We start from the raw sequence: 26,056 nt of genomic DNA, 5'->3' as shown, positions 1-26,056 counted from the left end.
AATTAAGACAATAAAATAACATTTCTAATCAGAAATATTAACAATATAGACTGTTTGCGATACTTAGAAAGACTATTCCCTATTCCTATAGTGCCTGAAACAATTGCCCCCCACTCCTTCTGTACTCTACAAATCACGGTACAGAATTCTGTCATTTGAAGTTACTTATAACAAGTAAATGAATTGAATAGTTATTTCAATAACAATGTGAATGATTACAGTATGCATACTTAAATGACCAAAAATGTATTCAGTTTGCAGGACTGAAGCCAATGTTGAGCTCCACGCAGGCTGATTGAGACACATTCTAATCAGATGTTGAAAAGGTGTAAAAGCATCCATCTTTCCAAGACCCATATCTCATATGTACTCTTTCCGTGTGTAACAACATCAGTAAGCTGTCTGTAGAGATGCCCGCTAGCAGCGACTGTCTATCCGTTTGTCTGAATAATCTGTATTTAGGAAAGCCTGTGAAGACAATGAAACTTTGTGTTGCCTGAGTCATATATGTGTTTAACTAAAGCTAGCTCAAGAGAGCTAAACCGTTACTGTGGAACTTAACTGCTAAAGTACAGAAACTTTTCCTCATCTGCATTTTATCAGTTACCAAACAACTTCAGGTGCATTACCAGTTCCTTTTGGGCCTGAGGAGGGCCGACCCTGATCTGCATGTGGCCTAGAAAAACCATGACAGAATGCAATCAGCTTTATGATCTGGCCAACAGAGACACAAACGTGGCTAAGTGGAGATGAAAGTGCCCTCATCTGGATTTGATCTGGATACGAGACACTTGAAATGACAAGTGTAAATGGGGCCAAAGTTCTTGGATCACAAGTTTTCTCTCCAGCGTAGCAGCCGTGTTTGAGTGGAAATGCTGCGTCGTTATCCCTATCTGCATTATTGTCAATTGGCAGGATTGTCATGTACTGTAAGTCACTTCTGCTGGTCACGATTAATTCAAATAATGTTTCTGATACAAGCCCTGATCACATCGTTGGTTAGAGTCTGTTCTTATTTTTCTTAAGCGTGGTCTTCAGAAAACACTTACTGACTTTTCCTTTGGCTGCTTAATTTATTTGATATATGTTATTCTAGTTAAACAGATGCAGAGCGACAGTATGACAATAGTGACCAGGCTGTACTCATAAACTGTTTGTCCCTATGAAGTAATGCACCCAAATTTGTACATATCCCATGTAATCATGACCCAGTAATTCATACATAGCCCATGTATTCTGGAAGGCTCTCAGAAGGCGTAGGTTCAAATCCCACCACTGCCAATCAGATTTATGTCCATGACCTTGCAGGTAAAGATGTTGCCACTGTAGCTCAGTAAGTGCAAAGGTAATGGGATAGGGGTTTTCAGCATTTCGGTATGTTAAAAACCGATACGACAAACTGTTACTCCTAAAATCCACGAGCAACTTGTTTCCATGATCATCAACTGAGACTCACTTGTGGCCAAATGTCAGTGTTTGAGTTTTCATGACTTAGGTGTACTGCTAATGTCACTTTATGCTCAATGGCACTAAATTGTGACACTGTGAGGTAGTGTGGCCGAGTGGTCTAAGGCGCTGGATTTAGGCTCCAGTCTCTATGGAGGCGTGGGTTCAAATCCCACCACTACCATCATTATCTATAGGTTCTTGGAAAGTCACAGGTCTTGGGATTGTGGCTGGAAACTGAGAAACCTGTCGTGAAGGTGTTAGGGCTCATTTATGCTCCCTTTATGTAGAAAAATGTATACGTCCGTTTCAAACAATGTTACTGTTACTGTCACTTCCCACATACTTCCATGCGCCCTTTACGTTGGCATGGATGTTAACCAATATATTCACCAGGAAGCAGCCCATAGTCAAAAGTTTATGACAACAACAAACTCAAAAACAAACATGGCGACTGTGGAGGAGATATTGATAATGTACCTCTTGCATACAAGGCAAAAACAGGGGCAGCGCTGTAGGAGGCGGTGGTCGGTGAGACCGTTAAATACATCGCGACTGGAGGACGGAGAATTCTTTTCTCTGGTACTGCCGATGAAAGAAATTGAATTTTTATTTCTTCTTCGTGTCTCACTAGAGCTACGTATCGGGTAGTGACAGCAACACTGCCCCCCACGGTTCCCGGTGGTACTGCTCCGTTTGGCCCGTATCCGTAAGCTTTATGGAAACGTGCAGAAATACGGACGAAATGAATGCGGAGCACGGACAGAAGGCTCCGTCCGTATCCAGATCCGTATTTAACGTTGAGCATAAATGAGCCTTTAGAGGTGTGCTGCCCTTTGTCATCCTAGTGTGGCTCCTCACTGTTGTGCATTACTCTATTTCATAAATGAAAGCTGGTCCATTGACGTAAAAAAAAAAAAAAAAAAAGCAGAAATAATGGTTGTCTTGTTTTGAAGAAGCATTGTAGTGAACCGTTGCACTAACAGCATTGACAAACACGTTGCATATCCTATGGCTGCTACACAAACATCAACAAAGAGCAGAGTGGCGCAGCGGAAGCGTGCTGGGCCCATAACCCAGAGGTCGATGGATCGAAACCATCCTCTGCTAATGGAATATATTGTCAACCAGCAGATCTATATCACAGATCATAGTTTTCAAGTAAAGAGCCATCCATTATTTCAAGTGTCTGATTGTCTTCTCTCCTTGTTGCTTATGACAAGGTAAGCTTTCACATCATCACCTCCCAACAGAAAAGCAGAAGCCAATTTCACAGAATGTCTCTTTGTTGCTGTATTGGCAACACTTTCTCACTCCTAACTCGTCAAATACAGCAGCTTGGTATTGCGATCACATGATCAATGTGCTGACGGCAACGAAACAAAGGATGCCGTCCTGAGCAGACTCTTAAGGAGGTAGGTTGGGGTGGTGGATAGTAGTGATGTGCAAATGAAGCTTCATGAACCACCAGTTGTATTTGCTGAACCCACTAGATGGCGCTGTTGGCGTTATGAAAAGACTCAAGGGATGGCAATACAGTTTGGTTTCAACGCTTTGTTGAACAAAGAGTGCCAGAGTGGACCCAAAAATAAAGAAAATGGTTCAGGAAGCGTTATTTGGCCATTACTAGTTGAATCCAAAGAGTGCCATCTAGTGGGTTCAGCAAATACAACTGGTGGTTCATGAAGCTTCATTTGGACATCACTAGTGTATAGGTCACAAAAACTTTCCTCAAGAAATGCATGTTCAGAACTGTGTGAACCTTGAGTCATTTTGAGATGCGTCCTCACCATGGTTCTTTTCCTGAACCTAACCACAGTAACCTCACGTTAATTGTGGAACTTTATGTTAAGCATGTAACATCATTCACAGGGGGCTAATTTATAGGATATCATGCAAACTGTTCTATGAAGACACTTTGCAGTGACGCCCCAATCATGTTGGTCTGGTAGTTCAGATCTGAATTGAGTCACAGGCTGCAGCTGGAAAAATTCTAAATGGGGACAGTGCGAGCTGCAGTGTGAATATAGTCAAAAGTCTGTGTAAGTTGCTTCCTTTTGAGCCTCTTGTACCCCTGATGGCCAAGGATCAACTCCCAGCACACTTTCTTACATCTGTCGTTCCTTCTCTCAGCCTCCCTGTCTGAATAAATAAAAAATACTACAGCTGAGTGGCCTGCCAACTTTCCTGTTAGATGACAAAAGTTTGGACCTCATATTCCTCCATTCTGTACCTAAGAGCCTGGAGCCAGATGTATAAATCTCTGTGTGGATTAAGGAATAAAAATCACACAAGGATTTTCATTAGATTTATAAAGCTCTTAGAACAAGCAGTGCTTCACACTTCACTTACATGAAATGTTGTGTACAAGCATAATGGCCACTCCTACGTTTAGCCAGAAATGGATGTCAACACAGTTCAGTTTAATCTGGTCTGGGTAAAAAGCACTAAGCTCATAATGTTTCACAAGAAAACATGTTTTCTCCTTCATCTTACATTAGAAAAGCAACCAACAAATGAACAAGCTGATTTTATTTTACAGGATGTGTCATTGTGTGCTGTTTACATATTACTATATGATTTGGAACAAAATGTACTAATGTTAGGATGTAAATCATGCTTTTAGAGATAATGATATTAATAACAAGCCTATACATTTTATTATGTGAAACCACTGACAGCAAATAGTCATGATGAACTGAAAGGATTCAATCTCTTTGATGTCTCTTTCTTCTCTTTACCACTCAACGCAGCTCAGTTTATGTGTAGAAAGTGGTACATCATACAGTGCGTCTTTCATAATATTAACCTGCCGCCCAAACGAGTGAAATGAGCATTAGCCTGTGTCTGATGTCTAGATACAAAATGCACAAAGGAAAAGAAAAACATTTTGAAAAGATTCTGAGACTTGACAGTTTGATACAGAAACAGCACACTGGTACATGAACAAACGCTCTGTCAACCTGGATTTAATCCCCAAGTCCTGTGATAGAACTTTAACAAAGTAACTGTAGCTATAGTTTACTTAACTGATATCATAAGTTTAGTTTAAGCAAACAGCAGTGACAGACAGCTTTGGAAACAATTTGAACTCTTCCTGGATAGACAAAAGTTTAACTTTTTTTTTTTCACTTTCTTGGTTGCCTGTCAACTGCTACCGTCAGATAGATAGGCCCATGACAGCAAATTTACCTTTTTAATTTTTTAATTTTTCATGAATTAAATAAGCTGGAAATAATGTGTTAATTAACAAGCTTTAGCGGTGCTGGCAGAGAGATTTAGTTACCTTTGACGGTGCCAGGCTAGCTGTATCTCATTGTTTCCAGTATTTATGGTAAGCTAAGTTAATGGCTGCTGGTTGTAGTTTCACACTTACCGTATACAGTAGACTTGAGAGTGTTATCCATCTCATCTTACTGTGAATCAGTGTCAATAACTTCTAATGTTGGGTTTGTTATATCACATTTTTCGTGATTACTCAATTCTGACTCATCATTTTTTTCTGAAAGCTGTAATAAATTCAGCTTAGTTCTTTAACAATACTGTGGTCCTTAAAAAAAAACAAACAAAAATGGACACCTCACATTAGCCAACATCCTTAATTTAACCAAAATGTCATGGCTATAATACCATATTGTCAAACTTTCAGTATTGTTTAAAAAATGATGATGCCAGTCCCAAAGCAGTACCCTAAAAGAGATACCAATACCGAGAGTTCTTTGTTTAATACCGTTTATGTAAATAGAGTGGTGAGAGGTGTAGCCATACTTTTGAACATTTTGGTGGCATCCTAGCCACTGAATTGCCAACTCCATCAAATATACCACACTCAACTTCACCACATCACACACTGTATGGGTTGTAGCTGCTGGTGCAGAAGTGTGAGCTCTGTGCTGGGGACAGTTGGTGAGAGTGTGCCCCCACACACACAGTGACAGCAGAGCCTATGGCACTGAGTGACAGGGCTAAATGTTAGCATCAGATGGCTAATGTGACCTAACAGTTATTAACTGTTAAACGACAGAGTGGAGCTGTTTTGGTGTCAGTGTGAGTTTGCTGGAACCATGTTGAGCTGACTGTGGAGGAAAGTGTAACCCAGTAGAAAACTGAGCTGTAAAGTTATTTTACTCCCAGTGTTATTTTATGTATTATTTATTTCATTCCAGCACATTTTATTTTCTGTTTGCTAATCGAGGTGTCAATCACAGGTATCCTACCTATACTTGATTCCTATTGGTTCAATCAGCCAATGCAGACTTCTGATTGGAGAGGACAGTCAAGCCCCACCCTCTTCACGTATCAGTCCGACAGTTAGAAGCTCGGAGACGACACGAGCAGACGAAGCAGACATATTGCTAAATGAGTTGATAACTAGCAAAACTAAAACGAGTGGTTTGTATAAATTTAAGCAGAAGTCTGAGTGTGAAGTGACCGACCGGATCCACGGACCTGTGCACCAGGAGTTTTAAGAACTTTTGGCAGCGTGTTGGTGAGTTGAGCCGAGCTAAGCTAATGTGGCTAACTGCAGGTCTGCCTGCCAAATTCAATGTGTCGTCATGAGGTCCTGCAGAAAGTTTGTTTCCTTGCTAATATGTGAACTTGACTTTCTACACACTGCTATAATATGAAGAGTATTGAAGCAGCTTAATCTTTGCATTGGTAACCTGATAGAAAAATATACAATATGAATAATAAGTCAATTGTTTTCTGTTGATGGTGGATTAAATATTTTTTTGTATTCTTTTTATGTTATACTGGGTACACTTGCAGCATAGCTGTCCTGTTATGCACCACCAGTGCTAATAATATGCAGTATGGTTAAGAACAGCTACTGTGTGATGTGTAACATCAATGCTGATGTGCTGTTATTCAGCTCATGATTTAAAAGATACACACATGTATATTTCATGGATAAAATGTCAAATAATCATTATTTAATGTGTAAAATGTTAAATAATCGTAATTCATGGTTAAAAAGATAAGTTATGTTAAAAGGGGTGAAATATTTCATGAGAAATGCTGAACAGTAATTCATGTAGTTAATCACCATTGTGTTATAGTAGTGTTTGTAGAATTTTGATGTGATTTTATTATGGCCATAAGAGACAGTAACTCAGACATAACCCAGAGAGTAATAGCCTTGTTTCTACACAGGCTAGGTTTTTGAGATTCCTGGAGAACACCCCTAGATTTGGATGTGGATTCAGATTCTCCTTGACGAAGGAGATGGTGAGCCAACTGTGAAACTGAGCATCTCCTCATCCGAGGAGCTGGAGTGACATCACCCTTGCCCCGAGGAGGAAACCCCCCTTCCCGTCTTTTCCCCTTTCATCTCTGTGGTAGGACTAACGGCCAATTTCCACCAGATGCGTGTTGGTTGTGTCTCCGCTCCAGCACGGCAGCGGAGCCGATAGGATTCCATTCTAGTCAATGTGTGTGTTTCCACCGGCTGCGGCTGTGCTCCGTCTCAGCTCTGGCACTCCGGAGCCATCCAGAACAGATACGCAGGACTTCTATTTTTGCCGGACGCCGGAGCACAACGCAGCAATTCAGCACAGAGCAGATCGTGCGGGGCAGGAAGTCGTGCACAGAAACAAAATAAAACATCCGGTCAATTTTCAAAATAAAATACAGTGTTCACGGCGGATCATATTTCCCTGCACTACACCTTAAAAACTACATAATGGGCAGAGGCAGGCCTGAAGTCAACAGGTCAGAGGTTTTCAGACGTCATTTCACCCCATGAACACCATGGACGAGGAGATATTAATCAAGGCAGTGCACCGAGATGTGTTCTGGCGGAGCTGCACCGCACCGCACAGCAAACACAGCCGGTGGGTATTGACGGACGGCGGAGCACGCAGTGGATGACCAGTGCTGCCGTTCCGCAACAGACACGCATCCAGTGGAAATCCAGCGTAATGGTCACACCTCGCTACCTGACTTGACTGATATAAAAAGCGCTTGACTGAAATTGACTGTCTGACTCATGCTAGCTGAACTGAACTTAAAGGAACGGAACAAAGGAACATTGAACTTTTTTTCAATTAAAGGGACATTTTTCTGTTATTTAAAGTGATCTGTGCAATTTTATGTGATTTGCCTTCCCTGTTCAAAAGGGTGAAATTTTGTTGATTTGTTGCGTTAAATGCACTTAAGAGTCTCAACCGGTTAAGTGAAGCTAGAGTGTTGGTTTAAACAAATATTGCGCCTTTAATATAATTTTACATTTAATACATCATCTGGCTCCAGCTACTTGTCTGTCATTCTCTCTTTAAATCCCTCCTACGAATCTAGACACTGGTCCTAACTATTTAACTACTCTGTTTACCCTGTCAGAAGTGGGTTACAAAAGCAACACCAGAGATGTCAACAATAGAAAATGTATGGACAGGCAGGGGGTCCAGGGTCAGACCATCAACTCAGAAAGAATTAAATACAGGAAGTGTGTTTGACTTGAGACATTTTGATAACACTTGACACTGGGTTATTGTGGTTGAGGGAACAGGTATCAATACCCAGCCCCTCATCAATGCAGTCTTTTTAACCCTTACATGACCAACTTTAGAGTTATACAGCCTTCTTGAGTTGTCTGAAGACAAGAACTTTTTCTTTCTCATCTCTGCCATTCATCCCATATCACACCAGATGTATGTTTAAATGGCTTTTCAACACTAGCACAGCTTGTTGTAGTGCATATTCAATAGTTAGTTAATTCTTTACAGCTAGACTCCACCAGCACCAAAATATAGCAATACAGTTGTCTCTCTTTTTAAAAATAATTTAAATCAATTGATGCTTATAATTTAAAATGGATGAATGTGAACTTAAAGGCAAAAATTGACATTTTTAGAAATATTTTGTAGAAACAACAGAGACAGGACTGAAAAACTTTTTTGAGTTGTTCATCAAAATTTAAATGAGCATCAGGGTCGCTGTGAGTCTTCTTGGAAAAGGTTTTATATTATAAGTTAAGTGCAGAGAGAGAGAATGGGAGCAGAGCAGGGAGCAGAGAGAGAGAAAAACAGAGACAGAATAAAATAAAATAGAAAGAGGGAGATACTTTTTCTTGTATCCCATCTGAATTCTAATAAACCCCACCACCCACACACACACACACACACACACACACACACACACACACACAGAGAAAAGGCCAAGGTAGCTGACTACTGTGAGGGCACTGTGTCCCTAAAATTACACTTTAATCCTCAACCCACCCATCTTATTATGGTGACTGAAAATCATCTGTACTACCTCTCCCTTTCTTCTGTTCTGTCGTCTTTTGTCTTTATCCTACTCCCAGTATATCGCCAACATAAAGTCTCAGTCCTGCACATTTTTCTGCCCGTCCTCTTCATCTCAATCACAGTCTCCTATGCTAATATTCCACTAATAATCTATGGATTGTTAATGTGCTGTCAATCACTGGTCTAACTCAATAACATTTCACTTTAATTCAGTTTTACATTTTGCTGTTTTACCACTGGTAGCTGTTTTACTTTAAAAACACAAGAGGAGATTTAGTCACCACAACTCTAACACCAATGACAGTGATGACTGAAACCATTGGGATCACTTTCAGAGTGATTTGACTGGAAGCCAATAAAATCCATCTGAATTTACAAGTGTCACATACGATATGGCAGATGACATTGTGAAGAGACATTATCAGTCATCATTGCGTATATGCTTATATTGTTATCAGTATAGTTAATGTTATAGTTATTATTCTTGGTGTGGACGGCACTTAATGTTGGGCTGAACCTGGTAGAAATGTGCATGAACACTTCCCATTACACTGGATACGGAAGCACTGTGAAGCATAGGCTACAGATTTTCCACGTAATTTTGACCAGTACTTTGACCAGTATGGCTGTTCGCACTGGACGCACCTCAGCACAGAGCTCTGCAGCCAGCTCGTGAACTGCAGTGGATAGTCTTGGTATCTGGTCTATTTTTTCTGTGAGCAGCCAGTGAATCAGGTGAGAAAACACACTAATCTATTTAAAACAATATATAGGATATGTTATACCATACAACTGATCTCTTTCTTATTTATTACAGAATATGCATTCCATGCTGGCAGCTGACATAATGGGACCTTTCACGTCCAGTGTGAGCCTGGGGTAAGTTGGAAGACAATAGACTTGCAGTTTAGGTTGCCAATGCTTTGCCTACATGTAGTGCAAGTTCCATGTGAGCCACTGCCAGTGTAGGCAGTTGTACAGAATAAAACTGAAACCTCTTTTTCACAGGGCTGTATCTGACTCAGACCTATGTAAGTCAAATCGGATTTGGTTGTTCAATACAAATTTTTGATTATTCGTTCCTATTTTTCCATACAGAGTTTGAGAGTTTAAACAGGGTTCGGCGGGATGCTCAGGGTGACGGCAACAAACATAAAGTAAACAAGCCATGTTAACCCTCCGAGCTAATGCATGCTAACTATGACAGATTGGAAATGTGCAACATTTTATGCCGACGCTTAATATAAAAAAAGACAGAGACTGTATCGTACCCTACACTCCCACCAGACGGCCACGATGTGTTGACAGTCTGAGCTGTTGGTAGCCTTAGATAAAAAGTCAGGGGAGTATAATAAGTTGCTATTACCGCTCCATTCCTCAGCACTTTATTAGCATGGCTAACAAGATTCTTCCAGCACATCACTTTAGCTTAGTGAATATTTTCAATGGCCTCACAACTCATTTTAGGAATACAATCAAGAGATTCCACCAGGCACATTGACTAACAGTAGATTAGTTCAAATAACATGCAGGGAGCTCTGCACGCAGGGGTCCATCAGAGTCTCATCTGCTCAGCTCAGTTGACTTTAATCAGAGCACACAGTGTAGATTCCCTGGCATAGATCTAAGTGTGCAGAAATGCTTTTATGTTATTGCTTTTAGTTCTCTAAGTCTGTTAGATTGCACTCCTACGCTGCCCTCACACATTCACTTTTCCCCCTTTGACTCTGCCTGCACCGTCAAACTCTGCAAGCACATGTGTGTATGCCACAAGTTTTCTGCATTTTTAATGAAGTAAAGCATTAACAGCCCCGCTGTCATTGTCAGCCAATTACATCTAAACTCCAAGGAATTAGACTGCAGATTACTGATTCGCACTATACAGATTAAAGAAGTGAGTCTATTATTTGCCTTGTGCCACACTCTATCTGGAGCAAGAGAACTTGTAATCCATAATGTAATATGGGGCTGTGTGGGTTTGTGTGTGTGTGCGGCGAAATGTGTGTTTGTGTCTTGCTATATATAAAATCAAACATATCCCCACTTGCTCTATTAAGACCATGATTAGCCTCTGTGACAGACAGGAGCAAGCTTAGTGCTAGCTCTGTTCGCCTTGATCACACACACACACACACACACACACACACACACACACACACACACCCATATGCAAGTATAAAGTCATGACACTTGGATACTAATACAGGGACACATATCCACGCATTAATACAATAATATGCATGTATTCCTGCACTTGGACTTAAAATGGACTGCAGTGTGTATTTGCACTAATGCTGTCTCTTTGTATGTTTGTGTGTGATTCCAAGTGTGTGTCTGTATATGACTAACGTCCATGGTAATGAGGTTGGACTTTCTTAACAAGCGGGTTTCCTTCGTCTGTCACCTCTAAGAAAAAATAAAAAAGATAAAAAAAATCCCCCCCTCATCAAAGAGCGAGGGATTAAGGAGGAAGGTAAAAATAGCCCACATGAAGAGAGAAGGATAAGACTTTTTAGCTGAGGGCTGATAGCAAAAATCTGGCCCCTTCTTCCCTCACTTTTATCCCCCCTTCATCCTACACTCATTTCTTTCTAAGCTTTGAGCATTTCGTCCGTATGCTGCAGAAACCTTGTAGGTCCGACTTGTGTTTTATTACTGTATTTGGAATCACTCACATAATCCGCTGAATCAAATTTAGCACCATAATCTTATTATATTGCTACAGCTGCCAATGAAATGCATACAACATGATGGTTTGTACAGGTGTCAAAGCCAGTCCTCTGCTATCCTTTTCAGCCACATTATCCTCCTCTGAAAATGCACTCAGAGAAGAAAATACTGAGGACTTTTCTCAGGGTGTAGATGAATACAAATACATCTGGATATGAACAACACTGAACAAAAGTCATGACACACCTTCTCAGAGTCATAACACAGTCAAATGGAAATACAAAGACATAAAATACATGCTGCTACAATCAGTCTTTACAGCTGTAGCAGGATCTTTAATATCCATAGAGAATAAATATCCATAAATCTGTTTAGAATTTGAAAAATTAGAATGGATTTCTGACCATTACTGCCCACTCCTGCAGTGTTATCCAGTACCACCCACTTCTGCAGGGTGGGTGTCAGCTCCTGCCAGCACCTGCAAACATTTTGACTATACATGCCACCCCTACCACACACTGGACACGTTGTTCTGCAGCTCATCAACAGATGAACACGCAAAGTTATTACTACTTTTACTGAAAAGTCTGTACTTCTTCCACTTCTGCATTAGCTTAGAATCATGTGTGGAGAACCCTGAATTAAACTTGATTTCTCACCTGAAGAGCCAATCTCCAGGGCTATGACTCACCAGGCAATATCTTTTTGGCCATTGTCTTAATAATAATGGGATTGTGGGTCGTTTAGCTCGGGATATTTCTCGACCTCCAAAATGAGTCTCTTGTCATTAGTCTTTATCACACATGAGAAAGCAACAGCAACAGAATTCTCTTTATACATCAGTGATGAGGAGAGGAGTCGAGCTGCCACAGGAGCAGAGAAGAAGAGCTGCTACAGGAGCTGGTGCAGAGAACGAGTGGAGGAAAGATACCTTTAATTCTGTCGGCGAGGCTAGAAATATGACAGCTGTGTAAAGTGCAGCGAGGGGGCACATCCAGGAGCGCTGACGCACATCTAGCCACCACCAGTGTGGAGTCGTACATTGAAAATAATATGGGGCAGATTTTTTGACCAGCAGCATTTGCCGCTGGTGTGTGTTGGCCTTGAGTCTTTCCTGTTCCACAGGAAAAGCATCTTATTCCACTTCGATGGATAAGCATACCTATCAGAAATAAGTAGCGACTTTTTGTTCCATTGTATAATTACATTCATAATTACAGTGTCTCTGGGATTCAGTTTTATTATTATTTTCTGTAATATTCCTGAGGAATTCCTCTAAACGTCAGACTCGCCTTGTTTTTCTTTTGTTTCTCAATGGCTTGCTTTTATGTATCCAACGTTACCATGCCAACGCCTACGTCTATCATAGACATAATGAGGACATAATGGAGGAGGCGGAGTTGTGGATGTTCAAATTTTTTCTAAGTGCTGTGTGAAATGCAAAAAAGGTAAGAGTTGCTTTAAAGGATATTTAAATTTTCGATAAGAAAAAACACATAGACACAGATTCTAAAAAAAAAAAATAAAAATAAATATTTTTTATGTCTTAGAACATATCTGGAGAAGATCTTTAAATTAAACTTTAAAATATTTAGCAATGTTCATTCCTAATTACTTTTTTCACCAGATTTGTTGGGCAGTGCAGAATAAAGCTTGACCGATGTTCCAGAGGTGCTTTTCCACCTCATGAACTGATACTGAAGCCTGGTGCCAGGTGTGACTTTAAAGAAGACAGGAAACTGAAGAGCTCAAGTCATGGACCGCCTCAAAAATGAATGTTAATTGGCCAAGAGAGTTTCCAAGAGATTTGTCAATATCTAATTTTTCATCACAGATACCTTAGACCAACTTAACATTCATGTGGACCCCCTCCTGCACCCTGAGAAAGCAAAAGGAATACAGCTCGACTCAGTTCTGACTCGTATTTTCCTGCTGTTAAACCCCACTGTGCCCCAGCTAGCACTGAGACATTGAAAGACTATTGTTTAAACTTTAGATCAAGACATCCTGTCATGGTACAAAAAAAGTTCCACAATTAAAGTTGTGCCGACACCTGCGATGTTACCTGGCTGTCAGCTGGACGTCCTTTCTGATGACAACAGCAACATTGAAATATGACGACAACACAACCAAACAATAAACTAATACTGACCCATGTGAGACTTGAAGCCATCTGCTGTGCTTTAACCGTTATCCCACTATTCTTTCTCTTGTTTAATAGACGTAGATGAAGAAAAGCAAACCAGACATCATTAGTGTATTTTGTACATTAGTGAACATCTAAATCATTATTATACAGCATCCAACAGCAAAAGCAGCATTGGTGGTAAAAATGTCAAGAGAAACTGTGTTTTATCATTTACTCAGTGCTTTATCAATCTTTGTGAGTTCCTTATTGATTTCGCCTTCAATACAACAAAGCATACCTCAGTATGATGAATAGCCCATTGGTTATACATTTCATATATCCTCACTTTGAAAGCTAAGTGTCTCTGTTCCAGCACTAAAATGGCCGCTTGTGTGAGGTCTTGCTCTCCCCTCTGGGATTTCTTAAACCTTGTGAGAAGAAAAAAAGCTAGTTAGACATTTACGCTTTTTTTTTTTTTTTAAAGATTTAACCTTCACTGCTTAGGCCTCAGAACATTTACAATGACCTGAGGGAAGAGTGGAACCAGGTCTAAAGAGGACAGAGGTATACGTCTCTCCTCAGGTTTTATGAGTGAGTGAAGATGCAGATAGGGAGAGATAGGAAGTGCTTGTAGAATTGAATTCTTTTAACGGGAGATTTCAGTCTCCTCTGAGAAAGAGAGGGGTGTCACATCTTTAGGAAGTGCACTGATAAGGGTGCCAGGCTCCTCTAGGTCTGGTGGACCTGCAGAGATAAAGGACAGAAATGTAAGAGGGTCAGGAATTTAAATTAGACCTGTGATGTCTTGTCAGTTTCTGACAGTGTTCACTGTGGAAATTCCTCAGTTTTGCATTATCTTTGTATTGTTTTTTTTACATAGCCTCAGCTAACCTGAACTCAAAAAACACATGAGGAGCCTGATTAACACTGTTAAACCATTACTGCCTGTTTGGTTCCCGTATTAAACGATCATTATTAAGATATGACAAGGGAGGAAGATGAGTTTGGCCCTGTGATTATGTGACTGTATGCTTCTCAGTGTCTGAAAAATTGCAGGCTGTTCTCCTGTACTGTTCATACTTGTACCTATGAAAATGAATACACTATAATTAAGCAATATCACACTCAAGGTTGTGGTTTTGTACTGGGTATGAGCGGGGCTGTGATTTGGTTGTTGGATAGATAATCAGCTTTTGATCAAACAGTTCTACAAGCACCATTTATAAGTAAACAGTAATAAGTAACAGATTATGATTTTTAAAATTTACAGCATAATTTATTTGGCTCCGCAACAGGACTGGGACTGAACTGTTGATGACCAACACCTAAACATTCCTGCACACTAGCTTGCTACTTTGTGTATGCTAGGTCTACATGTTACCATGGCTGAGCTACTTTGTATAATGTACATTTACCTGTACGTCTATTTGCAATTCCACATTCAACCAGTAAAATAAGAGTCTGTTGACAGCTGCTTTGGAAGCATGTGTAATTCTTATAAATTTACAGCTTGATCAGGCAGTGCATACCCTTAAAGCAGAGCTGCGGAGAGCTGCAGAGAGGTGCACAAATACTGAATTTTTGTGGTTGAGAAAAGGTAGCGCCAAAGAAAAGGGCTGTCTGGCACCACGGTGTGAAAATATCCTCAATATAGCGTCCTTTTAGACTGATACAGATTTTTTTTAGGTGCGCCTCTTTTAAGGTGGCTAAACATGCATTGATAATAACCTCCCCATCCATGTCCAATGTAGGTAGGTAGGTAGGTAGGTAGGTAATTTATTAATCCCGAAGGAAATTGCATTTTCAGCTACTCATACAAAAAAGCATGACAGTGAGATGTGCAAATATGCAAATGTGCAAATCCCTCCTGCAACTTATCTCCCTCCCCTCTCCAGTGTTGTGTTGAACAGTCTAATGGCTCTGGGCAGGAAGGACCTCCGCAGCCTGTCTGTGGAGCAGTTCAATGAGAGCAGCCTCCCACTGAATGAGCTCCTCTGCCCCATCGCCAGTTTATGCAGTGGGTGGCAGCTATTGTCAATGATGGAGAGCAGTTTGGAAATAGTTCTCCTGTCTGCCACCGACACCACAGACTCCTGCTCTGCACCGATGACAGAAGCGGCCTTTTTGATTGAGTTTGTCCAGCCTGTGTGTGTCCTTCTGTTTGGTGCTGCCTCCCCAACACACCACCCCATAGAAGAGGGTGCTGAATACCACAGACTGGTAGAACATCTGCAGCATTCTCCCTGGTGGGACTCCTGCCTGCTGTTCCAAACTGGGGGTGCACTGACTGTCATCTACTGAAGGTAATACACTGACTATATATAAGTACCTCAAACAACATCCCTTCAAAAATCCTGAAGTAACCCTTTAATCATGTGCCAGTAATTCTTGGGTAACTCCCATACTTGGGAAGGCTGCAATCATATGACATATGCTGACAGGAATAAAGACTGAAGAATTCCATGTAACGAGGTGGGTTGGGGTGGTGGATGGGTCACAATACACAGGACTTTCTCCCAGGAGACTAGTGTTTACAACCATGTGAAACCAACCAAGTTAACTTTACGTTATTTGATTATAATGTTATTACATCACGCTGTCATCCTAACTGTAATATCACTGCCTTGTCAGTGGACTTTCACATCCATATGTAACATGCCAGGTATCCTCCTGCATCTGTTGTTGACATTCCGGTTGGTGTGTCAATTCTTGCTTGTTACATGCATTGTGTCTTTTCAAAATCAACTTCCGTTGTCTCAGTAAATGTACATTTTCTGCTCATTACAGGCATACTTCTTTTTCAAAATAAATGTACATCTGTAAAAAACCTTGTATGTACATTTAATTCCTTGTTCAACAAGGACACATGGTTAGGTTTAGAAAGAAATGTCATGGTTTGGGTCAACATTCACACAGGAAGTGAACATCGGGCTCCTGGGTGAAAGTCCGGGGTTTGTTGCACCCATCCACCTTCCCTCTCACCCACCCTGTAGGGACTTTCCAGCTCTTTTGATACATTGTTATCAGCTGCGTTTAAATCTGATGCCATCCGGTGGCATTATAAACTGATGCTGCCTGATCTGGTGTATGTTTGACCCATTCACCTCCCCTTCCAACCGCCTTACTTTCTCTCTCTTTATACTACAGTAGTTGAGCCGCTGATTGGTGTGTGTAATTGCAGCACGAAAGGTACCTTTCTGCGTCGGTGTTGCTGAAATCACTGACAAAGAGGTGGTATTTGACGAGTTGAGAATGAGAACGGGCTGGTCCTCACCATGTGTCTTTTCCTAAACCTAATCAAAGTAACTTTACGTGACTAAACCTAACCTATGCAACTTTAAGTACATTCTTTTTAGGACCATAACGTCATTTGTAAGGTATCACACGAACCATTGAATAAGGACAAGTTGTTAAAATACATATTGGTCCACTCAGATACGAGACTCTATCCAAAAAAATTCTATTATGAAGATGCAAGGTTTTCAGCCATAAAATACTTCAATGTAGTTCAGTTGCAGATGAAAAGGTATATTAATAAGATCTTCTTGTAAAGTAGTCATTTTATTCTGTAAGTTAGTCAAGTATATTCAGCAGCTAATTTTTCTAGATCAAACTAATTATCTGCCATCCTAACTCATATTAAAAAAAGATGACGTAAGTGCGAGAATAAAGGAATGATTAGAATCACTCTCATGAGAGCGGAGCTGCACCATCAGCCGAAGACCTCGGAGAACAGTTAAAGCTTGAGCCGTCTGTAGTGGAGACAGCAGCAATATTACCACTGTCATGATCTACTGGACGCCTGAGTGAGAGTGAAGAAACACAGACACAGGAGGCGGACTTAATGTGAGACGAACGCTACAAAAGGGCCAAGTATATACAGCCAGGACAGTCAGTCCAGAAAGCAAAGGAGGCTGTGGGGACATATAAGGACAGATATATGGTCTGTCCCATTCTCAGGGAGAGAACAGGGAAATGATCCTTCAGAAAAAAAAAGATCCTTCACACACTTGCACATCCACACAAATAACCCACAAAGTGTGTGTCTCTTATACAGCAAATCTGTCTTCTCCGTGCGGAGAATGAGTTGTTTGCTGTAGCCACTGAAGCAGAGAAGCTGGTAAGCTGAGGTGGAAAAAACATTTTCTCATAGATCTATTCAGCTTAAGAACACAAACCCACACTCGTGCACACACAGATGAACACAGACACACAGTCTTCATATTGATCAGTAAAACTGAAGAAGCAGCTTCCATCTTCATTAGCTGCTGAAGTTTAAGTCAGCGTGAAGGTGAGAGAGATGAGATTTATGTGTGTGTGTGTGTGTGTGTGTGTGTGTGTGTGTGCGCCTCTGTGCATTGTTGTCATCCTACAGAGTTTCCATCTCTCAGTTGTCATCTGCATCTCATTCTTTCAGAATCCTATAAGAGGCTTTCACGCCAATCACTCCCTCTCTGTCTGAGCTTGTGTGTGTCAGTCTCTCTCTGCCATTCTCTTCACCCCTGGAAAACACAGAAATCTGCAGAGTCATGGAGAGGAACTTTTCTGTACATCAACACCCCCCGATGCTCTCTTCAGCATGCTGAGCAAACTCCAAAGTTAAGACCTTAAACTCTCAGGTGAAGGTGGCGACAAAACAAACAAAAAAACACTCCCGACCCACAGTCTCCAGCTCTGACAAAATTGTTTCTGCAAGACAGAGACACGACAGGTCACCACCTACACATCTGCCATTTGGTGGGCACTTTCTATCCAAAGCACCTTATATAGCCTCCTGGAGGATTGTTTACCTGCAGTGTTTTGTGTGGAAAAAAAAACACCACGGCCCCAAAGAGTCAATGGCAGACAGTCGTTATAATGAGGCCACAGTGACAGAAAACACTGTTGTTATTTGTTTTGTCTGTGTTTCAGTGACATTTTGCATCTTGTGGACTTTGCTTTCAGGTAGCTGCTGCTGGGAAACTACTGTTTGGTCAAGTGGTTTGGAGGTTAAGATGAACATGTTGCCGCATAGGTAATGCTAAAAATTGAACCAGAATTAGCAGTACTGTTTCTTTCTGTACCGTCCAGTTCTTCTAATGCTGGTTTTTAATAAAAATAATTAAAGCGTACTCCAGACAATGATGTACAATCCAGGGGCGAACTTCCCCTAAAATTTCATAGAATAAATGGTCAAATATGTACTATTGAAGTTACTTTAAAATAAGAATTTACATTGCATTAAACGTGCGCTAGGAAGCGTTTCACATCACGACTATGATGTTCAAACGTCAAGCTGTTCAAGCTGTTTATCACCAGTTTTCAAACGCGACCTCCCTGTCATACATTCTCGTGTCAGCAAGGTGGACGCCGAGCCTCCAAGCATTCCTATGAGACAGCGCTGAGCAGGTTTTTTCATGCAGCAAAGCGAGAGGGTCATTGGATAAATGAGACAAAATCGTCACTTCCAGGGAGGCTCAGGTTCCCTGGGACCTAATGGAGCAGTAGGCGGGAGAGGACGCTCGGTGTATGCATGATGATTGGAGGAATTGTCTAAAAGGCTGAACCCCTTTGTGACTGACAGTGCTTCGCATTTCAAGCTCAGTCCCATGCCGATATTTGCGAGTGGAGTCTTCTGACAGTGTTGTCTGCAGTTCCTTGCTTATTTCCATAAGCCATATAGCTCATTTTCACCGTTTGTACAGTACAGTTCGGATGTTTAAACTTATGGCATGAGTGTGGTTGAAAAACGGCTTCAATTAAATTCCTTTTACAAGTTACTGCCTCACTACAATATGACAAATTTTATGATCTAACCTTAAAGTGAGCTTCCCCTGTGTGAAAGACCGGCAGCTGCTACTGGTACAATCACAGACTGTATAAAAGAATGGATGTAGCCACCATGACATCGTCCACTGATGTGTGTACTCACTTTTTGAAGCCTTGAGTTTTGCATTTCAGGAATCCCCATCTTTCTTTTTTTTTCTTTGAGCTAGAACTGAACAAATGGGATGAATGGTTGGAGCTCTAGGGAAGCAAGGGTCTGAGTCATTGACTGTACCAGGCAGCCTGTCTGTACAAAGCAGCCCCCACCTTAATTATGCTTAACTTTAAGTCTTAATAACATTTAAACAGGTGAGTTACATAAAAATTTACCCCAGTACAGTTATGTTTGGGGAAATGAGCTATATAGACCAAAAACATTTTTTTGTAGCAAGCCTTAAAGATTAAGGCTACCTGATTCAGAGTTATGCCTGTTAGGTTGAATCAGATTTGGCTGCTGTATTGGAAATGTGCAATAACATTTCTTACCAACTCTAAATATCACACAAAAGCCAGAGCCTGTATCGTATTAAGTTGTGAGCTGTAAAGTCACCACTTCTAAGCAGAAGGCAGCAGATCACATTATATCAGAGCCTGACCCGGTCAGGCCGGTCAAAGCCTCTCTTCCTCCGGGCAGCTGCCTCCCTGTCACCCTAGGTCTGGGTCCTCAGCTGCCTGTAGAGCAGCGTGAAAGTGAGGAGCACTCACCCTGCAGATAAACCTGGGGACTGAAATGCCCCCGGAAGTACTGCAAACTGAAAACAACAACAACAAAAAAAGACTGCTCGACTTCAGAAAATCTCAGTTGACTGTAGGTCTTCAGCTGATGATTCAAATTTTCAGCTTTCAGGGGGCAGCCCGGATGAACGTGTTTATTTCTGCTGTAGCAGTCCATTCTAATTCTCATGTTGTCAAATACCACTGCTTGGTCAGTGATTTTGGTGTCAGACATTAATGCAAAAAGCCACCTTTCAGTTTCAGTTTCAGTTTGAAACGCTGGTTTCAAAGTGATGCCACACCTTTCATGGCAGTAAGATACATAAGTTTATAATGCTGGCAGACGGCATCTGTTTGAAATGCTGCAGGTAACAACACAATACAAGGAGCCCTACAGGGGCAGAAGGGGAGGTGGATGGGTCCAACAAACCCTGGACTACTTGGGACGAACTAGTTTCACCTGGTAGAGTGTGCCCCTACAGGCTGAGTCCTCTGCAGCGGCCCAGGCTTGACCCCAGACTTGCTCTTGGAGCCAGCCTCAAGTGGCCAATTGAGGAACTGCAGTTTTAAGACTTCTTCATAGGCTTCATTTTTCACCCTCCATGCCTGGTAAATGCCCATATCTTTTTAAATTCCACGCCTCAGGCTGTAATGCATGCTTTCTGTTGAAGAAAAAGAACAGAAGTCTGCAGTCTTTCAACCTGAGATTACTGGTGTGCTACTTGCTATGGCTCAGTTGATTTTTTCTGTTAAAAGCCTCACTCTCAGTGACAAACACACAAAGAATTATCACACAACTCTGTGATTCCCCTCAGCTCTACAGAGCGTTTCATTGTGTTTCAGCTCATTTTGGTTTTATGGTCTGCAACTTTACCGTCATTAACCTCCATCAGAAAGTTGTTTTCCGTGGAAATAACTGGAAAAGTAGAAAAACCCTCTGCACACTGCCCAGCATCAAAAAAGCAGAAAGACAATGTTAGCAACTAACTGGTGGACATAGTAACGCATTTAGCAGCTAAGAAGCCAGCTGTTTTTTTTTCCACAAGAATTGGTTGAGACCAAAGCAGAGCGGGAGGGGGGGGGTTGTACCTAAATTTGTTGGGTGGGCAGAAAAACGCTAATATTGCTGTGAGCAACTGTTTGCTCACAGGTTCAGCATTTAAAACTTATTAAGGTCTGCTCTGCCCCAAGTGGCCACAAAATGAATCAGTGCTGGTTTAAAAAAATTACCAGTCTTGACACAGCCCCTCCACAGTTACAGTAGGCAATATGTGACCATTTCCACAGGCTGTGTAGTAAATTGACTGGCATGTAAAATCAGCCAATGTCCATTTTTAAAGGAGAAGACTGAAACCCAGCCCCAGTATATCACCATATCAGGGCTGTGAGCCCTTTTTTCAGATACATTATGCATCTATCCCTTCTCTCTGCATTGGAGTTTCAGCAGTTGTACTTCCCTACCCGGCATCTATCCAAAGTTAGTTCCACAGCTGCATGCAGTCCATCACACACCAGTCCTGTCTCTACCTGGCATTACCTCTGCTGGAGCGGCTCATAAAGGACCTGACAGGCAGTGATGTGTGTGATGAGCTCAAACAGGCACAACATTTTCATGATGTTATATTATAATTCAATTTCATATTCAATCACACTCATATTTAACTGAGGTGAAAGATAATTAAGGGATTTCTTTAAAAATGCAAGTAGCATCTATCTAGAAGTTCCAGTTTCCAGTTGCTGCCTGCCCCGGTGTTATCCATACTTGCAGCACTGTTTTGAATATTTTGAGCAGTGGTGCAGACAGGTGGACCAATATTTATTTAATGTCAAAAAGTTTCCTGAAAACTCAAAAAGTAAGGAAGGAGTGGAGGAAGGAGACTGTGCCTGTGACACAGAGAAGGAGAGGAAGAGACAGCATTATTATACGAGAGGACAGAGGACAGAATGAAAGGTGTCATCTACCATTTTAATCAGATTCCAAGTTTGTTAAATATCAATTACAGCCTTCAGTAATCAGTCAAAACATGACAACAGTTAAAACTTAATGAATTCTAACACCAAAGGCACTTGTGTAATTGAAAGTGACATCAGATCAGCGTTACTCTCATGCACATCTTTTTTGGATTTCTATCTCTGCACACTGCATATTGTGTTATTCACAATAAACCTTTGCACATTCCTTCCTAGCTCTTTAGTTTAAAGAATAGCATTGTAAATATTTTTATCTCCACCAGGTGTACGCCTGGAGGGGATCATGTGCTTGGTCGTGTGTGTGGGTTTGTGAGTATGTGTGTCTGTCTGCAGCTAATCTCACATACCTCTGGTAAACTGATGCAAAAACTTGTTCATTCCCTCTTCCATCAAAACTTGGTTTTACTGTTGAAAACTATCTAATCTTATGTGCTGTGTTACAGTTTTATTATTAATTTGTCTGATTTTATTTAGATGTAGAGGTTTATTATGTTAAAGTCTTGTTTTTATCCCTTTTATTATTCGTCAATACAATTGTTCCTGTGTATGATGTCTACATGTGTGCATTTTTGTGTGTATGTGGTATGATACAGCATCCAAAACAAATTTCCCTGTGGGACAATAAAGTACACCTTACCTTACCTACTGGACCATTCCACAATATTTTGTGTGCACATTTATGACTGTATGCTCAAATACCTAACCCTAACCTCCTACCTTATCCCCTGGTGGTTGCAGTGATTCACAACAGTTGAAAACTGTTTTATAGACTGTTTTATACCATCATTGACTGCTGACTCCTCACTCCTCCTAACCGACCGGTGGGAGCTCTAAGTTTAATGGAAACTGGCTGGGCTTAAAACAACAGGCCTTGCTGTTTGTTGCAGGCCATGTTTTGGCCTTTGAGTGGCTAAAGTTAGGCACGGTATGGGATAAATTAGTCCCTGTTTTGGTTGTCTACATCACCACCTTGACTGTAAGGGAGCTGGGACAATTTCAATGACCCGTTATGCCAGGTCCACACTGCCTGCGAAGCGCAGCGCACCGAAATTCCCGCGCGAGCCGGAGCACCTCCGTTCGCATCAGAGGCGCATTTCTCCGCGCTGGTCGACAAGCGATTCTGCTCCCAGCTGTTGTTTTTCCATCATGGGTAACTGCCCGGCTTGACACATTCGCTCGCGGCTCGTGCAGAAAATAGACCAGACGCCGAAATGATCGCTGCAGGGCCGGCGGTGGAGCTGTGCAGCGCGGCTGGTGTGGATGACACAATCGGTTAACATGGGCGCTGAAAGGAAACTGGCTTCACTATTCAGCGCTTCGAGGTTATTCGCGGCGCTTCCACGGGCGGTGTGGCCCTGGCGTTACACAGTGCCATACCACACCAGAAGCATTTCAGGAACACAAAATATTTCATTTTTCCTTGGTTTTTGTTCTTCTACCATCAGTAAGTTAGCAGGCTATGTAGTTAAATGTTTTTTTTGTCTTGTTAAATAGTGTTTATTGCTGTTATTTCCTTCTTTGTTGTTCTGTCGCCCACAGACAAAGTTAATACTGTTAGAAGTCCAGTCATGAACGACGTAAATCAAAGATTCCTGTTTGTTTGTCCTGTGTCTAATTATTAAGAACACATTCATCCTAATAATTACATTGTATCCATATTTCACATACGTTGCTTGTGAGCAGGAGAATTTAATCTGCTCTGTGCAACGCGCTACAGCTCTGTCAAAAATAGATGAGATGCAAATTTTTCTGCTTTTTGGAAGCTTCCGAAACATGCTGGGATGTGTCTGCTGAAATTACAATAACTATCTGGAGTTGCTGCTTGGTGGAGATCTGCACTCGACTGAGTGCACATTTCTAGTCTAATATTAATTGTTTGAATTGCATTTTTCTGCTATTTTATATTTATGTTTTGTCTCTATGCACCAAAACACCAAAGCAAATTCCATTCGTGTGAAATCCTACAATAAAACAGATTCTTAGGCTGAATCCCATTTCACCCCTTGGCCCTCCCCCTTGGCCCTACCCCTCCATTTTGCGCGTTCACGTGGAGTGGTAGGGGTGTCCCAATTATCGTTATGACGGAGGGGTAGGGGGAAGTGGTAGGGCTATGTACCCCTTCAAACGGAGATTTTTCCAAGGCACACTCCAAATGGAGGGGTATGACAGATTTCCCAGAATGCCTTGCAAGACCGGCAAGATGGCTGCTTCCACAACTAAAGCAGTGCACAAATGTAAGTATTTTCTCCATGAATAAAGTTTTAAAATGTACGAAAACCCCTTTATTGTCTATTTAACGTTGTTTCAATGTGTAGTGGTCATTTTCCTCGTAAAATGCACCCCCGAAAAAAATCGCTAGTAGTCGAGGCTTCAGTTACGTGGTTACCGTTACCAGGCTGAATACAAGCGGTGCTCTGTGGGCAGCCCTGATAATCTACAGTGATAACGTTATCAATAATAACTTCGGCAACCTCGCTGCTGGTATTCAGTTACATTGATAGCGTTATAGGATACAACATGCAGGAATGTCATAAACAAGTCGAATGTGATGTTAGCATTAGCCTGTAACTCCATTGAAGTTGTGCATGAATTGCGTGCTAACATGTTATATGGATGTTGTAACCCAAGTAACGTTAATATCACTGGTTTATATGACATCCAAGATCATGAGATCACAGTTATCCCTGTGTGTTATCCATACAGGGACTCCAGAAGACACCCGACGCCTCATAAAATTCAGGGCTGAAAATGAGCAACGTTTTCTCAAATCCAAAGCTGCTGCCAAACAACTTTGGGAGTGAGTATTTTTATAGCTTGCTTGACAGCATACATAATTATGTTGTTTTATTTTTTTCTTGCTTTTCATTGTTTTTACATTACTTCTCATATGTGTTATGATACAGGACGTTGATCAAAGAGCTTGGGCTTGAGGGTAAAATCACCTGCCAACAGGCATCGAAAAAATGGGAAAATCTTAAAAAGAAATATAAGGTAAACGAGAAGCACTTTAGTTTAGATTTAAGGCAATGCCTAAACTATAATCTTTTAAAGTAATCTGTAATCTCTCAGTGCTGCAATGATGAACTTCATATTTATAAGTTATAACATTGTTTTGTTTTTGTGCAGGAGCTGAGAACCCCCAAGACGGGTTCAGGAACTGATGCCGGGGAAACCACAGCATCTACCTGGCAGTTTTTCGAGGACATGCATGAGGTGCTGGGAGCCAGGCCATCCATGGACCCTCCCGTTGTGGTTGCCTCATATGATGATCCTGTCACACTGCTTATGGTAAAGATACAGCCACATCATGTGTTGTTATTGATTACTGATCTATATTGTTGATTATAACCCAGCGTCTTAAGAAATATATATTTTCGTAGTTATGTATTGTACATACATACATGTGGCCATATGACCTACTTCAGGAATATAATACCTTCTCATTTGTTGTGTTCTTAGGAGATCATCGAACCCACTCCTTCCACCTCAGCCACAGCTTCTTCTGAGGCAGCCACATCTGATGCCCCTACCACTGCTGCTGCTACTGTGGACATGCCCCCAACCCCTTCACCCAAAAAAAAGAAGAGGAAGCTAAACCACATCGTGGATTTTCTGGCACAGGAGAGTGAGAAGGAGCAGAAGAGACACGAGGAAAGTGAGAAGAAAACAGAGCGTTTTTTAAGCCTGTTTGAGAAACTCATTGACAAAAGTTTCTTTTGTGCAATATGGCCCCTTATCACACTAGTTCCTGTGTGTATGTTTGCACTGTTCGATGTTTACATCTGAAAAGTTGTTCTCAGGACCAATATAAGAAATAATTTGCTGTGCTGTCCTGTGTGTGTGTATTCTAATGTCTACCTCAAAGGCACAGCTGGCTGTTGTTTTTTGTTTTAATATAGTTTTTAAATGTTTTTAAGACAAGTTCATAAATGCATCTGAATGTGATGCCATTTACCAAATAAAGTGCAATATTGTTTTCTACTACAAGTTTGTGAGCATGAATATCACACCAGCTAAACATTAACAACATCTGAAACAGATATTAGCATTAAAAAAGATTTATTCAGAAAAA

The 26,056-nt window shown here is 41.2% G+C and overlaps 1 protein-coding gene and 2 non-coding genes across 3 annotated transcripts; all 3 read left to right on the top strand.

Annotated features, from left to right (window-relative positions):
• The first annotated feature begins 1,548 nt into the window (after nt 1-1,548).
• Nucleotides 1,549-1,630, top strand: trnal-uag (transfer RNA leucine (anticodon UAG)). The gene has a single exon. It is a non-coding gene; the product is annotated as a tRNA-Leu (tRNA).
• Nucleotides 1,631-2,484: 854 nt separating this feature from the next.
• On the top strand, nt 2,485-2,556 carry trnam-cau (transfer RNA methionine (anticodon CAU)). The gene has a single exon. It is a non-coding gene; the product is annotated as a tRNA-Met (tRNA).
• Nucleotides 2,557-23,195: 20,639 nt separating this feature from the next.
• Nucleotides 23,196-25,770, top strand: LOC125895048 (uncharacterized). The gene is made up of 6 exons (XM_049586817.1): nt 23,196-23,256; nt 24,688-24,781; nt 24,888-24,975; nt 25,111-25,272; nt 25,444-25,639; nt 25,730-25,770. The coding sequence occupies exons 1-6, from the start codon at nt 23,196-23,198 to the stop codon at nt 25,768-25,770; spliced, it is 642 nt and encodes a 213-aa protein (XP_049442774.1).
• Nucleotides 25,771-26,056: the final 286 nt, after the last annotated feature.

The sequence above is a fragment of the Epinephelus fuscoguttatus genome, linkage group LG9 (assembly GCF_011397635.1).
Source record: "Epinephelus fuscoguttatus linkage group LG9, E.fuscoguttatus.final_Chr_v1".
Taxonomy (NCBI): Eukaryota; Metazoa; Chordata; class Actinopteri; order Perciformes; family Serranidae; genus Epinephelus; species Epinephelus fuscoguttatus.
Note: the sequence above shows the minus strand (reverse complement) of the source record. Positions and strands in the feature narration are given on the sequence as shown.